Source organism: Chiloscyllium punctatum, chromosome 3, assembly GCF_047496795.1.
Source record: "Chiloscyllium punctatum isolate Juve2018m chromosome 3, sChiPun1.3, whole genome shotgun sequence".
Classification (NCBI taxonomy): Eukaryota; Metazoa; Chordata; class Chondrichthyes; order Orectolobiformes; family Hemiscylliidae; genus Chiloscyllium; species Chiloscyllium punctatum.
Genome location: NC_092741.1, coordinates 148,321,338 through 148,338,064, shown reverse-complemented (window position 1 = coordinate 148,338,064; position 16,727 = coordinate 148,321,338). Strand labels below are relative to the sequence as shown.

Below are 16,727 nucleotides of genomic sequence, written 5' to 3'. Positions count from 1 at the left end.
AATAAGATCATGGCTGATCTTTTCATGGCCTCAGCTCCACTTACCCGCCCTCTCACCATAACCCTTAATTCCTTTCCTGTTCAAAAAATTATCTATCTTAGTTTTAAAAACATTTACTGAGGAAGCCTCACCTACTTCATTGGGCAGGGAATTCCACAGATTCACAACCCCCTGGGTGAAGAAGCTCCTTCTCAATTCAGTCCTAAATCTGCTTCCCCTAACTTTGAGTCTATGCCCTCTTGTCCTAGTTTCCCCCGCCAGTGGAAACAGCCCCTCTACTTCTAGCTAATCTATTCACTTCATAATTTTACATGTTTCTATAAGATCCTCCCTCATTCTTCTAAATTCCAATGAATATAATCCCAATCTACTCAGCCTCTCCTCATAAACCATTCCTCTAATCGCTGGAATTAACCTAGTGAACCTCCTCTGCATCCCCTCCGGTCCCAGTATGTCCTTTCTCAAGTAAGGAGACCAAAACTGCACACGGTACTCCAGGTGTGGCCTCACCAGCATGCTACACAGCTGTAACATAAAAAGCTCCCTGCTTTTGAACTCAATCCCCTTAGTGATGAAGGACAAAATTCTATTTGCCTTCTTAATTACCTGTTGCATCTGCAGACCAACCTTCTGTGATTCATGCACAAGGACCCCCTCTGCACAGCAGTGTGCTGCAATTTCTTTCCATTCAAGTAATAGTCCTTTTTGCAGTTATTCCTACTGAAATGGATACCTTCACATGTATTTACGTTATGCTCCATCTGCTAGACTCTTGCCTGCTTACTTAACTATCTATGTCCCTATGCAAAGTTTCACAGTCTTCTGCACACTTTGCTCGGCCACTCATCTTAGTATCATCTGCAAACTTTGATACACTACACGTGGTCCCTAACTACAAATCATCTATAAATTGTGAATAATTGCAGTCCCAACACTGATGCCTGAGGCACACCACTAGCCAATGATTGCTAACTAGAATAGCATTCATTTATCCCTACTCTTTGCTTCCTGTTAGTTAACCAATCCTCTATCCATGCTAATACATTGCCTGTAATGCCTTACATCTTTATTTGTGCAGCAGCCTTTTGTGCGGCACATTGCCAAATGCCTTTTGGAAATCTAGATATACCCCATATACTGGGTCCACATTGTCCATGGTGTTTGTAATGTATACATAGAATTCCAAAAGGTTAGGTAAGCATGACCTGCCTTTCATGAACCCATGCTATATCTGCCCAATGGGACAATTTCTATCTAGATGCCTTGCTATGTCTTTCCTCATAATAGACTGAAGAATTTTCCCCACTACAGAAATTAAGCTAACTGATCTATAATTCCCCACCTTTTGTCTACCTCCATTTTGAAACAGTGGTGTCATATTTGCTGTTTTCCAATCTGCTGGAACTGCCCCAGAGTCCAGTGAATTACCACAAGTGCACTTGCTATTTCTCCCACCATCTCTTTTAAAACCCTGGGATGCATTCCATCAGGACCAGGACTTGTCTACCCTTAGCTCCATTAGCTTCCTCTTTCGTGATAATGATTGTTTCCAGGTCATTTACCTTCGTCTCTGTCAGTTACTGGCATGTTATTTGTGTCTTCCACTGTAAAGACCAACTCAAAATATCTATTCAATGCCTTGGCCGTTTCCTCAAATTCCACTACTAAATCCCCTTCTCATCCTCTTAAGGACCAATGTTTACTTTAGCCACTATTTTTTGTTTTATATATTTATAGAAATATTTGGTCTGTTTTTATATTCTGACCTAGGTTTTTCTCATAATCGATCTTACTTTTCTTTATCGCTCTTTTTGTGGCTTTTTGTTGACCTTTAAAGCTTTCCCATTCTTCTAGTTTCCTGCTGATCTTGGCCACTTTGTATGCCTTCTCTTTCAATTTGATAGCCTTCCTTATGTCCTTCGATGCTCACGGCAGATCACCCCTTTTCCTACAGTCCTTCCTTTTCATTGGTACATGAGAGACGAAAGGGGATTGACAAAATAGAGATAGAGAGGATGTTTCCTCATGTGGGGTAATCTAGTCTGAGAGGTTAGTTTTAAGATAAACAGTAACAGATTTAAAATAGAGATGAGGAGAAATTATTTCTCGAAAGGTCATGAATCTATGGAGTGCAGTGAATACTGGGACATTGAGTAAATCTAATGAGGAGATAGACAGATCTTAAATTAGTAACAGACTAAAAGGTTATGGAGAGTGGCAGGAAGGTGGTGCTGATGCCGAGATAAAATCAGCCATGATTGTATCAAATGGTGGAGCAGGTTCCAGGGGTTGAATTACCTACTCCTGCTTCTAGGTCTTGTGTTCATATAGCAATGTTAGTCCCAGGAGTTTCATTGCTGACTCCACAACATTTTCTTACTCTTCAACTTGTTCTTGCCTTGAACTAAAAGTTTGTTACTAAGAAAAAGAACCGGAAATGGTATCGCCCCGCCTTAACATAAATAGAAAGGGTCAGAGCAGCAACGCTTCAATGGAGGCTCACTGATGATGTCACCTAACATGGTGACAAAACATCTGAGAACAAACCTACCAGGTCACCGAGCAAACTTACAACTTGAACCTCAACCTGAGCTACAAATCCTCTCAAAAATCACAAAGTTTGTCATTAAGTTATTTTTTAATACAGTTCAGACATTTTTTTGTTTCAGAGGTGATTTCATGCAGCTCTGGACATGAAATGTAACTGTCAGATTCTCTGAAGATTTTATGTGGTGTCTGTCACAAACCACAAAATTAAACAAGACCCGTTTGCAGCATCTGTGCACAGGAAGAGAGAACATCACAAGTAGGATGTTGTTAAGACAGATGTAGTTTAACCTTTACCAAACCCAAGAGTGAGTCACAGACTATTACTGCAGTGCTGATAAAATTGACATCCTGTCTTGCCAGGGCTACACCTCACTAACATTTGAAACTACATAAAATATCTTATTTGATATCTCCTTGGTGGTAGGAACCAGCCAAATTCAGACCCAGGGAGAAACGAAATGGCTGAGAGTTTGCACTGTATGCTTTCCTGAATGATGCAGAAGGGAAAACGGTAAGTGTTCATCACTGAAATAAAATAAAAATGAAAATACCGGGAGTAAACAGCAGATTAGACTTTAAGTGGGGAGATGAACTTTTCAGATCAATGATCCATCAGTAGAATGGTTCTGCTGAAAGGCCATTGATCTAAACCTCCTCAGTACCAAATCCTTTTATAATGCTGCTATGATGCAATCTAGGGTGCTTCATTGCGTTAAATGTACTCCATAAATATTTTCTACTTTCGTGTTTGTTTATGAAGTCCAAATATAAGAAATTATTTAGTTTTTCCTTTCGTCGTACATTTTTAAAATGTTTACTGTTTGATAGCCTTTTCTAGACGATACAACGCTTGCACTTTGCTTGGTTGCTGACTTCAGTTTCCTCTGAATTGGTAGCAGCTTATTTAACCACTGTGTTTCCCCTGGCCTTCTATTCCATTAAAACCTCCATTAGAGATTCTTATTTGGCAGCCTGGTCTCTTCTGCACACACTATTGGAATATAGGCATATACCATTCAGCCTGTTGTTTGATGGAATCGTGGTTGAGCTATTACCTAACTCCATATACCTTCCTTTGTTTCCATATCCCCTCATACGCATCAAGAGATCAATCAAATCTCTGATTTAGTGTTAACAATTTACCCAGTACTAGCTGTTATTTATCGAAGAGAATTCCAAACTTTTACAATCCTGGAATGGAGACATTTTTAACTCAGTTCTGGATGAGCAGCTCAAATTATTCAGCATGCTCCTAGGTTTTCTAAACAGCAGAAATAGTTTCCCTCAATCTATCTTAGCAATTCCCCACAATATTTTACTATCTTGGTTTAAATTAACCCTAAATCTCCTAAATTCCAGGAGCTACAGTCCTCAAAAGTGTAATCTCTCCTTGTGATTTAACCCTCGGGAGTTTGTTTTTACATAGCATTCCCTTCAATGTCAGATAGACAGAGCTAAGTGATTCCATAAGCAACACATCAAATGTAGTCTCTGCAGTCCTGCCACATCCAATGGTGCTGGATAATTATACAACCCACTGGAGGCAGGAGGCTCCACAAATATCCTCATCCTCAGTGATGGGTGAGCCCAGTATCAGCGTAAAAGGTAAGGCTGAAGCATTTGTAACACTCTTCAGCCATAAGTGCAAAGTAGATGATCCATCTCAGCTTCCCTAGAGATCCTTGCGGTTTCACAGATGCCAGTCTTCAGCCAATTTAATTCACTCCAGTGAATATCAAGTAATGGCTGGAGGCACTGGACACTGCAAAATCTGGGGGTTTTGACAACATTCTCACACTAGTACTGAAGATCTGCAGTCCAAAATTCGCTGTTCCCCGAGCAAAGCTACTATAGTGCAACTACAACACTGCCATCTGCCTGGCTATGTGGGAAATTGCCTAGATATATTCCCATATGTAAAAAGCAGTGCACGCACGTATTTTATTATTTTGTTTTGATCAATTTAAGTAGAATAAAACAAAACAATTTCTTTATAAAATGTAAGAAAAGTTTCTGATTTTAAAACTCAGTTCAGGCTTCCAGTCAGCAGATTAACAATCTTGATTTGACCTGGGCTCAGTGGTTAGCACTGCTGCCTCACAGCACCAGGGACTCAGGTTTGATTCCAGCCTCAGGTGACTGTCTCTGTGGAGCTTGTACATTCTCCCCGTGTCTGTGCGAATTTCCTCCCAGAGTCCAAAGATGTGCAGGTTAGGTGGATTGGATTGGCCATGCTAAGTTGACCATAGTGCCCAAAGATATGTAGGGTAGGGTGGATTAGTGGTGCTGGAAGAGCACAGCAGTTCAGGCAGCATCCAAGGAGCTTCAAAATCGACGTTTCAGGCAAAAGCCCTTCATCAGGAATAAAGGCAGTGAGCCTGAAGCGTGGAGAGATAAGCTAGAGGAGGGTGGGGGTGGGGAGAAAGTAGCATAAAGTACAATGGGTGAGTGGGGGAGGGGATGAAGGTGATAGGTCAGGGAGGAGAGGGTGGAGTGGATAGGTGGAAAAGGAGATAGGCAGGTCGGACAAGTCATGGGGACAGTGCTGAGCTGGAAGTTTAGAACTCGGGTGAGGTGGAGGAAGGGGAAATGAGGAAACTGTTGAAGTCCACATTGGTTAGTCATGGGAAATACAAGGATATGGGGATAGGGTAGGGGGATGAGTTAGGGTGGGATGCTCTTTGGAGGGTCAGTGCAGACCCGATGGGCTAAATGGTCTCGTTTCACATTGTAGAGATGCTATGATTCAATAAAGTATGATTTCATGACAATATAAACAATATCACTAAAAGCAGATATGAAGTTGAACTTTTTAACCTTTCATTTATCAGGACTTCATTGTATAAGAAGGGAGATGTTCAAAGGAAGCAGTCATTTATGCAGCATGGGGAGACTGTGCTGACTGGTTGAACTCAGGTTGACTTGGTGATGCAGCAGTGGTATTAACTGTTTTAGTTAACTTGTTAAATTAAATCAGACATGTCAATTCTGAATGGTTAGGGAATACCATGGGTATGCAACAGTAATCGCCAGTCTGCCTTGCCCTTTATTCAGAGGACAAGGTGCTATGGACACGTTCCTTTTGCTTTCAAACAACAAGTCATGTTGCATCTTTTCGCTGAGTGAAAAACCTGACAAATCATGGCTCACCAGCCTGGGTTGAAATTAATCTGTAATGAAGATGGTTAACATTTCCAACTGTATTACCATGTCAAACATTGTCCAACTAATCAGCGTTTTTCTGATTAAAGTTGGAAAGTTACTCTCACTGCTGGGTATTAGTGAGCTGCACCTGGAGTTCTGTGTCTAGTTGTGGTCTCTTTACTTAAGGGAGGATATATTTGCGTTGGAAGCGGTTTAGGAGAAGATTCAGACATATATAGAATCCCAACAGCGCAGAAAAAGGCTGCACCACCCCTTCAAAGAGCATCCCACCCAGACCCAGTCCCCCTCACCCTATACTTAGCGTGGGTAATCCACACTATGGGCAATTCAGCATGGTCAATCCACCTGAACTTCTTTGGACTGTGAGAGGAAACTACAGCACCTGGAGGAAATCCACACAGATGTGGGGAGAAGGTACAAGCTCCACACAAATAGTCACCTGAGGGTGGAATCAGGCCCAGGTCCCTGGCGCTGTGAGACTGCAGTACTGACCACTGAGCCACTGTGCCACCCTTCACGCGACAGGTTCCCAGGATGAAGAAGTTTGTCTTACGAGGAAAAGCTGTGCAACTTATGCTCATTAGAGTTTAGAAGACTGAAAACTGATCTTGTTGAAGTATATAAAATTTTTAAAGAGCATTTAATGAGTATACTCAAAAGGTACTGTCTCTTGTGAGAACTAGCGGTCATTGTTTAAAAATAAGGGGTCTCCTATTTAAGATGGAGAAAGGGAAGAAGTTCTAGTCTGAGGGTTGTTCAACTTTGGAATTCTTTTCCTCAGAGACCAGTGGAGGTTGGAGCTTTGAGAATAATCATGGATGAGTTTGATTTTTGATTGACAAAGGAACCAATGATAAGGGAGGACAGAAAAAGTGGAGATTAGGTCAGTCATGATCTGAATGAATGGACTAATTGGCCAAATGACCTCTTCCTGTCCAATTAATTATAATTCCTGTACTTATACCAGGCCATAATTTTCTGGTGATTTTTGCACTATGCTTCTGAAACAGTGATTGTTAATTAACAAAGACCTATTCCCATTAAAATCAGTGAAAATGGTGAATTGCTGATGGATACAACTTTGGTCATCACTGTCTCTTAGAATGGTTTACACAGAATGAATTCAATATATTTGCTTTAATCAAGTTAGTTTGTTTACTGTTTAAATATGTTTACAGATTGTAACTAAGTGTAACTTTCACACTTGGTTTTATGGATCAATTTCCAATTGATTAATTTTGCACAATGTTTTTGATTTTAACACATTTGGCTTAAATTTAATGTTTGACGAGCTAATTGCGGAACACTTCCCTGGTTTGGTTACAATGAGGAGAAGACTAGCAGTGCTGGCAATAACTTGTGGTATTCACAAGCTCAGCTAAATGTGGAACCCTGGATGTTGCTGTCAGTAATACCCTGTCCCTTCTGTGGTGCACTGCTGTGATCTTTGAAGAAATAATCCTGCAACACTTGTGTGAACTACTAATTTTTTGATTCACTATTCTGGCTGTAAGAAAACGTAGGCTTTGTTTATCAACGTCTTTCTATGTCCTAATATCTGGAGAATAACCTAATTGACAAACTAATTTTAAAAATATTGAGCAAAACAGCATTTAATAATCCCGTGATTTTTACAAGTATGAAATGTTTGCATTTGATATTTTAGCTTGTCCACAATATTTCACGTTCTACTTTAGTTCCAGGTAAATGACTCAATCTTTCATTGAGACTTTGTTTCATAAAACATGAACTATAATTCTACTTCACTGCTTTGTTGTTTGAAAATCCTTGAATCAGTTTATCGGCCAAGCCTCCTGTTGGGCACGCGTGGATAGCACCAGATTCAAAGTCACGTTGGATAAAGGAAATCAGTGCTCAGGATCCCTCTAAAGCATTGGATACATCTTTTGTTTAGGTCAGCAACATGCATTATCCCTCCTGTACTGACTTCAAAATATAGGTTACAGCTTTCATGCCATTACTCTCTACTGTATGCAGTTGTATTCTCTATTCTTCATTACACATTTTTTTTCTGTTCAGATGCTGAGTTCTTCAGTGATGTAATTTTAATCTGTAATTTTTGATGTCAGTGTTTGACGATAATTATCACTTTTTATTTGACACAAGAATGCGTTTAACAGAGGCAGCATCACTTCTGGCCATTACACTATAGCTACCATTTATTTTTACGTTGCAAAATTACCTTGATCAAAGCAGATCCCACATTTTCATAGAATCATAGAATTCCTGCAGTGTGGAAACAGGCCCTTTGGCCCAACAAGTCCACAGCGATCCTCCAGAGAGTACCCCACCCAATCATTCCCCATTTCTCTACATTTACCCCTGACTAATGCGCCTAACCTACACATCCCTGAACACTGTGGGTGATTTAGCATGGCCAATTCACTTAAACTGCACATCTTTCGATTTTTGAAGGCTCATCATAATGAAAAGGCAACTCCTTCTTACACGAAATGATTTCTCACACTGTTAGATGCTGTAATTGAAAGGACCAGATATAATCTCTTGACAAAACTTGAGGGCTACCCAAGAATTCCTATGTTACCAAGAGATTTCCTCCTTAAACTGATCTTTAATTCATTCTTTTTGCGTGATGTCAGTTAGTGATTTGTTGCCAGAGATAAATAAACTAACAAACACATTAAGTTAAATTCCTGCGGAAACCTAAAACTAAAAAAAAACTTTAACTGCTAACCCAATGTGCCACCCCTGGGGTCACTGTGATACAGCCAAAAGAAATCCAGGATACAGTCAGTTCTGCTGTAACTTGTGTTTCTTTAATGCTAACTGGCTTTAACGCGATTGAAGAATTTAGACCGTTATTTGTAGAATGCGAACTTTCATTTCATGTATTATCTATAACGCGATTCTGGTATCATTAGTTTAGATGGAGCTGTTATTACACTGTTTTCTTATAAGGGAGATCACACGAGAATGGAACATATCGCGTTATATCAGAACTGTCTGAGGATTAGCAGTGGTGAGATTTTATGTTTATGATATTACTTGCACTGAAAATTCCAGGCCAATATATCTGCTCAGGGCTTTGGCAACGTGCTAGCTGACAACAGAGTTTACAGGACGAGCAGGAACAGTATGTACATCTTTCCCCCTGCCCATTTATCCATTATACCAGCCTTTCACTTCAGCTTCCAGCAGTAAGACTTTCAGCTCTATTTTAGGTTGTTTTTCAGAGTTTTTGAAGAAAGAGTAGAGAATACATTTCAAAATCTTTACTCAGTAAATGATTGGACTGAGTGTTATCTTTAACCTGAGATATCGGGCTGAGTTTCCAAGGAACTGTGGAGCTAGGACTGGATGCGGCAGTTGGTGGAAGGAACGAAGAGAAATCTCATTGGTCTGACTCAAACTAAGTTTGTCCAACTTCTCCTTAGAGCTAATACAGTAATCCAGACAATATCCTGGTAAGCCTCTTTTACACCTTCTCCAAAGTCTCCTCATTCTTCCTATTGTTACCACACGGGGTAAACCCTTCTGCTAATTTAAACCAGCCACGTAAAAAATTCACCTCACGCCGTAATCTGTTAAAATTCAAGAGGCAAAGCATTATCTCAGGGGTCACTATTTAAAATAAAGATTAACAATTTTATTCTTTAAGTCCACCAGAGAATATTAAAACCAACAACTATTTGCAACTCCTTTCTCTTAAATCTTTCTTTTACCTCTCGCACTACAATACTGGTCCAGTAAAAATCCCGAGTAAGATTTACAAACAAAAACCTTTCAAAAACCAGTCAGCTTTATGAATTCTCCTTTGTAGATTTTCCTCTGTAGCTTTTCTCTAGGTCAGCTTAGCAAACTTCTTATAGACAGGTACCTTTCAGAGTGCTCTCTTAAAGTTACAGTACACCTCTACACCTTCATAACATTAAAGTGTGGTCACCAGACTGCACACAATACTCCAAATCTGGCCTAATTAAACTTTATACAGTCATAACATGCTCTAACAAATAAAGGCAAACGTGCTGTATGCCTTCTTTACCACTTGTGTCACCACTTTCATGGAGCGATGGACTTGCACTCCAAGATCCCTCTGTATATCAATGTTCCTAAGGGTCTTACCATGTACTGTGTACTTTCTTTTCTATTTGACCTCCCAGAGTGCATCACCTCACTTGTCTGACTTAAATTCCACGTGCCATTTATTTGCTAACTTTCCAACTGATCTATGTCCTGTTGTATCCTTTTTCAATCTTCTTACCTATGCACAACTCCACCAATTTTCATGTCACCTGTAAAGTTACTATTCAGACCCTTATAATCTTATCCAAATTGTTTCTATATACATATATTAAAAGCAACATGGGTCCCAGCACTGATCCTTGTGGAACACCATTAATCACAGATATCCAGTCAGATGAATACCCCTCCACAGCAACTCTCTATCTTCTGTGACCAAGCCAATTTTGTTTTCAACTTACAAACTGACTGTGTATTCCATGTGACTTAATCATCTGGACCAGCCTGCAATGAGAGACTATGTCAAATGTTCCAGTAAAGTTCATGTGGACAATATCCACTGCCCTACCCTCATCATCTTTGTCACTTCCTCAAATAGTGTGATCAAATTTATGATACAAACCCTCCCGCACAGAGCTATGCTGACTATTCCAAATAAATCCACTCTTTTCCAAATGCTGTCTCTAAGAATCTTTTCCACTAATATCCCCATAACTGATATAAGGCTTATTAGTCTATAATTTCCTCAAATATCCCTATTGCCCTTCAATAACAAAGGATCAACATGGGCTATCCTCCAGTCTTCTGGGACCTCGTCTATGGCTAAAGGGGATACAAAGGTCACTGTTGAAGCCACAGCAATCTCCTCCCTTGCCTTACTCAGTATCCTGGGATAGCTCCCATCACGGCTGTGGGGTCTTTCCCCTTCTTGAAGCTATGCTGTCTCTGCTTGATCATGTGTATTTTAAAACTATAAACACTTCTTTTATTGGAAAAATTAAATTGAGCCATTACAGTTTGTTTGCTATATCATCGAAAAACTACAGTGTGGAAACAGGCCATTTGGCCCAACAGGTCCAGATCAACTCTCTGAAGAGTCACCCACCCAGACCCATGCTCCTACCATATTACTCTACAATTATCCCTGACTAATGTACCTAACCTACACATACCTGAACACTATGGTCAATTTAGCATGGTCAATTTACCTAATCTGCACATCTTTGGACTGTGGGAGGAAACCAGAGCACCCAGAGGAAACCCACGCAGACACAGGGAGAATGTGCAACCTCCACACAGACAGTCATCCGAGGCGGGGCTCTGGTGCTATGAGGCAACAGTGCTAACCACTAAGCCACAATGCTACCTATATATTCTGCTATTTGGCTTGCCACTTTTCTTTTCCATTTGAGTAGGACTTTGGTTAGAATCTTACCAGCTATCACAAGCAGTAAGATTCCTCAACATTGGAAATACTAGAATATACTTCAATTCCTCTGGCTTGTGTATGTAACCAAGCCCTTGATTCCACCTTGGATATCTTGCTTGTTCTTCAGCACCAATGTAATGGCATAGGCAATGGCTTACTGCATGGTCTCAATAAGGATTCTTCTTGCTGATCGACTAAGGAGATACATCATTGTTTGCTTTTTTTCACTCAAGTCCCAGAATCCCAATGAAGAGCTTTAAAATGAATTACTGTCATGACTGCCAGTGCTTTCAAAAGGCTATGGGCAAGTGGAAGTCTGATGAAATAAAAGTCGCTTCAATTGTCCATCACAAAATCCTGATCATTATAAATTGACATAAAACCCGATGGACTATCACTATTACTCAATTAGATTCAGTATGAAGGATTACAGTTGCAGTATCATCAACAATTTTCTAAGATTTGTCGTAGTACCAGTACCCTTTCATGTTATGTTTGTCATGTTATTGTTCATTAAGAAAGATAAGACATTTTCATATATTGGCAGATGAGATAGAATAGTATCAAATACAAGTAGTATTTGACTCTTCCCCCACCTCACCCTAGTTCTAAACTTCCAGCTCAGTAACTGTCCCCATGACTTGTCCGGACTTGTCCTACCTGCCTATCTCCTTTTCCACCTATCCACTCCACCCTCTCCTCCCTGACCTATCACCTTGATCCCCTCCCCCACTCACCCATTGTACTCTATGCTACTTTCTCCCCACCCCCACCCTCCTCTAGCTTATCTCTCCATGCTTCAGGCTCACTGCCTTCATTCCTGATGAAGGGCTTTTGCCCGAAACGTCGATTTCGAAGCTCCTTGGATGCTGCCTGAACTGCTGTGCTCTACCAGCACCACTAATCCAGAATCTGGTTTCCAGCATCTGCAGTCATTGTTTTTACCTCCTTTTTCATTAATTATGTCATCTGAAACATTTTACATGTCTCTGAAAAATGACAAGAACTCTAAAGTAGGCCCTGAGCTTAAATTCAATCCAAATTGATTCCGTTCAAATTTGCAATGTAAACCTATCCACAATACAATAACACGGCAACTTTTCTATATTTTCAGGACTTGCTCTTCACAATGTTGAAACGAACGAGAGACATTTGTGAAGGAACCACGCCCACAAAGAAATTGAATACTGGAAGCACAGAAGAATTTGATACGAGAGAACCCAACAAGAGAAATGAGCAAACTGCAATCTGTGGTGAACACAGCGGGCGTTATCTACATAGGCCCTGGGTGAATATTTATCACTGAGTTAGGCTGGGCTGTCTAGATGTGGCATTTCCTAATTAGAAATTGGTGGCATGACATTTCTTCAGCACCCAAAACAGTCTTTGATTTCAGAACCAGCATTCAGTAGGTTTGTGCTGGGAAGTGGAGGAAATCCGTAAGGGGAAAAGCTTTCCAAAGAAAGCATAAAATCAAGAATGCATTACAGGATGGCATATCTGAATCTGAGCACTGAGTTGTAGCGAAAAGGTTAAATGTGCAAAGTATGCAATTTGTCAAATTGGTGGATTTCATGAAATTCTGATTATTTTGTATAGTTTGATGCGAAACATCACTGGTAAAACAAACCTGGGTTTTGAGTCTTAAATATCTAACGGTGAAGAACCATTAGCACTATTGTGCACAAATTCTACGCATTGGATACTTAAACTGTAAGTCTGAGTCATGACACCAGGTTATAACCCAACAGGGTTATTTGAAACCACAAGTTTCGGACTGCTGCTCCTACATCAGGTGACTTCACATGAAGAAGAGGCAGCGCTCTGAAACCTTGTGATTTCAAGTAAACCTATTGGACTATACACTTTGTCAACCCCAAGTCCATCACCAGCGACTCCACATAGTACTGATTGGTACTTCTCCCTGTTCCTTATATTGTATTACTTATTCATCTATTCCTTAATGTGGAATCAAGGGTTGTGGGCATAAGACAGGAATAGGATACTGATCGAGGATGATCAGCCATGATCATAATGAATGGTGGTGCTGGCTTAAATGGCAGAATGGCCTACTCATGCACCTATTGTCTATTGTCTATTGTCTTACCATTGTTTTTGTATACATCTGAAGCACAATGGATGTTTAGCTTTTAAAAAAAAGTACACACCTTGTCTTAGAGGGCAAGCAAATTTTCCAATAGGTCCCTGTAGCTGAAAGTATAGCAATGCTTAACAAACAAAGTCTAGACTTTGTTTCATCTAGTTAAGTGCTTAATGACAATGATTAGCCAAAGTCATTCTGGATGTTTGGTGTCTGGAATTTAAACGTCTATGAGAAAAACAAAGAAACATGTCAATAAAAAAATATTTGCGAGGGCATATGGATTTTATGGAAAACATCACAAAATACTGTAATTATTTTAATCCAATAAAACATTGTCATGTTCTCCTACTTACATATGTAAATGTTTGCATTTGTGGATGCATTAATACATTTTCCTGTTTCAGAATATGTATCAAGTGGGAATCATTGAAAGTATTTCATTGAAAAATTTCATGTGCCATACTTTCCTTAAAGTTGTGTTCGGGCCCTATTTCAACTTTGTGAGTGGGAACAATGGAAGTAAGTGTGAAAAACTATCAACATCTCTTGTAACTGCAACCTTGCAATATCTTCCCTTCCAGCTTTTGATGCAATAATTTCATGCATTTTGATCTATAAGGCTAGGAGTGTAAATTTTAATCAGAACAGTGAACTGAATTTAATCGTATGTAATTTTCTAACGTAGCACCCCTCAAATGATGTAGCCTCTGGTGATAAGTCAGTCGAAGGAGGGTTGGTATGGCGGGAAAGGAAGAAGTCCCTGTACACCTCCATCCCCCATCACGAAGGACTCAAAGCCCTCCGCTTCTTCCTTTCCCGCCATACCAACCAGTACCCTTCCACTGACACCCTCCTTCGACTGACTGAACTGATCCTCACTCTAAATAACTTCTCTTTCCAATCCTCCCACTTCTTCCAAACCATAGGAGTAGCCATGGGCACCCTCATGGGCGCCAGCTATGCCTGCCTCTTCGTTGGATAGTGGAACAGTCCATCTTCCGCAGCTACACTGACACCAACCCCCAGCTTTCCCTCCGCTACATCGATGACTGTATCGGCGCTGCCTCGTGCTCCCACGAGGAGGTTGAACAGTTCATCCACTTTACTAAGACCTTCCACCCCGACCTCAAATTTACCTGGACTTCTCAGACTCCTCTCTCCCCTTTCTAGACCTCTCCATTTCTATCTCGGGCGACCAAATCAACATGGACATTTACTATAAACTGACGGACTCCCACAGCTACCTAGACTACATCTCCTCCCACCCTGTCCCCTGTAAAAATGGCATCCCATATTCCCAATTCCTTCATCTCCGCCGCATCTGCTCCCAGGAGGACCAGTTCCAATACCGAATATTCCAGATGGCCTCCTTCTTCAAAGACTGCAATTTCCCCCCAGACATGATCAACGATGCTCTCCACCGCATCTCCTCCACTTCCCGCTCCTCCGCCCTTGAGCCCCGCACCTCCAATCACCACCAGGACAGAACCCCATTGGTCCTCCCTACCACCCCACCAACCTCCATATACATTGTATCATCCGTCGTCATTTCCGCCACCTCCAAACGGACCCCACCACCAGGGATATATTTCCCTCCCCTCCCCTATTAGTGTTCCGAAAAGACCACTCCCTCCGTGACTCCCTCGTCAGGACCACAACCCCCACCAACCCAACCTCCACTCCTGGCACCTTCCCCTGCAACTGCAAGAAATGGAAAACTTGTGCCCACACCTCCCCCCTTACTTCCCTCCAAGGCCCCAAGGGATCCTTCCATATCCGTCAAAAACTCACCTGCACCTCCACACACATCATTTACTGCATCCGCTGCACCCGATGTGGCCTGCTCTACATTGGGGAGACAGGCCGCCTACTTGCGGAACGTTTCAGAGAACACCTCTGGGACACCCAGACCAACCAACCCAACCACCCCATGGCTCAACACTTCAACTCCCCCTCCCACTCCACCAAGGACATGCAGGTGCATGGACTCCTCCATCGCCAGACCATAGCAACACGACGGTTGGAGGAAGAGCACCTCATCTTCCGCCTAGGAACCCTCCAACCACAAGGGATGAACTCAGACTTCTCCAGTTTCCTCATTTCCCCTCCCCCCCCACCTTGTCTCAGTCCCAACCCTCGAACTCAGCACTACCTTCCTAACCTGCAATCTTCTTCCTGACCTCTCCGCCCCCACCCTCACTCCGGCCTATCACTCTCACCTTAACCTCCTTCCACCTATTGCATTTCCAACGCCCCTCCCCCAAGTCCCTCCTCCCTACCTTTTATCTTAGCCTGCTTGGCACACTTTCCTCATTCCTGAAGAAGGGCTCATGCCCGAAACGTCGATTCTCCTGCTCCTTGGATGCTGCCTGACCTGCTGCGTTTTTCCAGCGACACATTTCCAGCTCTGATGTCCAGCATCTGCAGTCCTCACTTTCTCCTACTTTCATCATCATCAAGCATCTCAAAATACCTTAAGACCAATTAAGTATTTTGAAGTGTAGTCCTATTGTAAATGCTGAAATATAGCAGCCAATACACACTTGGCAAATTCCCACAATCTGATAATAACCATATAGTCTGAGTTTTTTTCTGATGTTAATTGAAGGAAAAATATTTGTCAAGACACATGGAATAGGGATCTTTTGCCTTCACCAGAGAAGGCAAATAGGGCCTCATTTTAACATTTCACCTGGGTGACAGCACCCCTGTCAGTGCAGTGCTCCAGAGAGTCAGCCTTACAGTGGAATTTGAAAACCACCCAAACTGGGGCTGACATGGTCAAATGCCTTCTTGAACTGCTGCAGGCTATGTGTTGACAAACTCACATAGGAAGCAATTCCTGGATATTGACTCAGTGACATCAAAGGATGATTGTGTAGTGTGTAGTGTGTTACTTGGAAGAGAATTTGAAGGTGGTTTTGCTCCAAGCAATTTGCATAACTTCATTCAACTTTAATTCAAAAATTTGATGTACCAGACGATTCCTTCTATGAATTAGACCACTAATTTCTTTCAAGTTATTGACTGTATAACTTGAAAGAATGTACTTGAAGAATGTACTGATAGCTCTGCTAACCCTTCCTTCCCTACAAGGAAACTAGGCTGGTTATCAGTTGGAATAAATCAAAAGTCAAATATAATAACAACATTACGACTATTATTATGTTAAATGTAGCCACATTACTTTGGATTATTTCCACAGTTTCTCCCTTTCTCCATGTCTTATTTGTGCTCCACTACTCATCATCAACCTAAGCTACAAATCTTCTCAAAAATTGCTAACATTAAAGATTATGCAGCTTCGTTCAAAGAGCAGTTAGGCTGCTATTTATCCGACATTCTACCCTCAAGTAACTTAACAAAAGTGATGAGCTGACCGTTTGTGTTGTTTTTAATTGTGAAAGTACATGTTAAATAACTGTTGTATTCATGTGTAAAGCAGCATTGACTGTACTTCAGAGGATTAACTACATA

At 41.2% G+C, this 16,727-nt stretch overlaps 1 protein-coding gene across 3 annotated transcripts in view; it reads left to right on the top strand.

Annotated features, from left to right (window-relative positions):
• Positions 1-2,943: 2,943 nt before the first annotated feature.
• The window catches only part of LOC140466507 (structural maintenance of chromosomes protein 6-like), a 127,468-nt gene continuing 113,684 nt past the window's right edge, over positions 2,944-16,727 (top strand). For 2 of the 3 annotated variants that reach the window (XR_011955225.1, XM_072561992.1), the window contains exons 1-3: positions 2,944-3,061; positions 12,261-12,434; positions 13,655-13,769. Coding sequence is in view for 2 of the 3 variants with exons in the window: in XM_072561992.1 (XP_072418093.1) it covers positions 12,276-12,434; positions 13,655-13,769 (274 nt within the window). In the remaining variant the exon portion in view is untranslated. Of the gene's footprint in view, positions 3,062-9,115; positions 9,162-12,260; positions 12,435-13,654; positions 13,770-16,727 lie in introns of those variants that run through there. The other variant, XM_072561997.1, reaches the window with a different exon arrangement.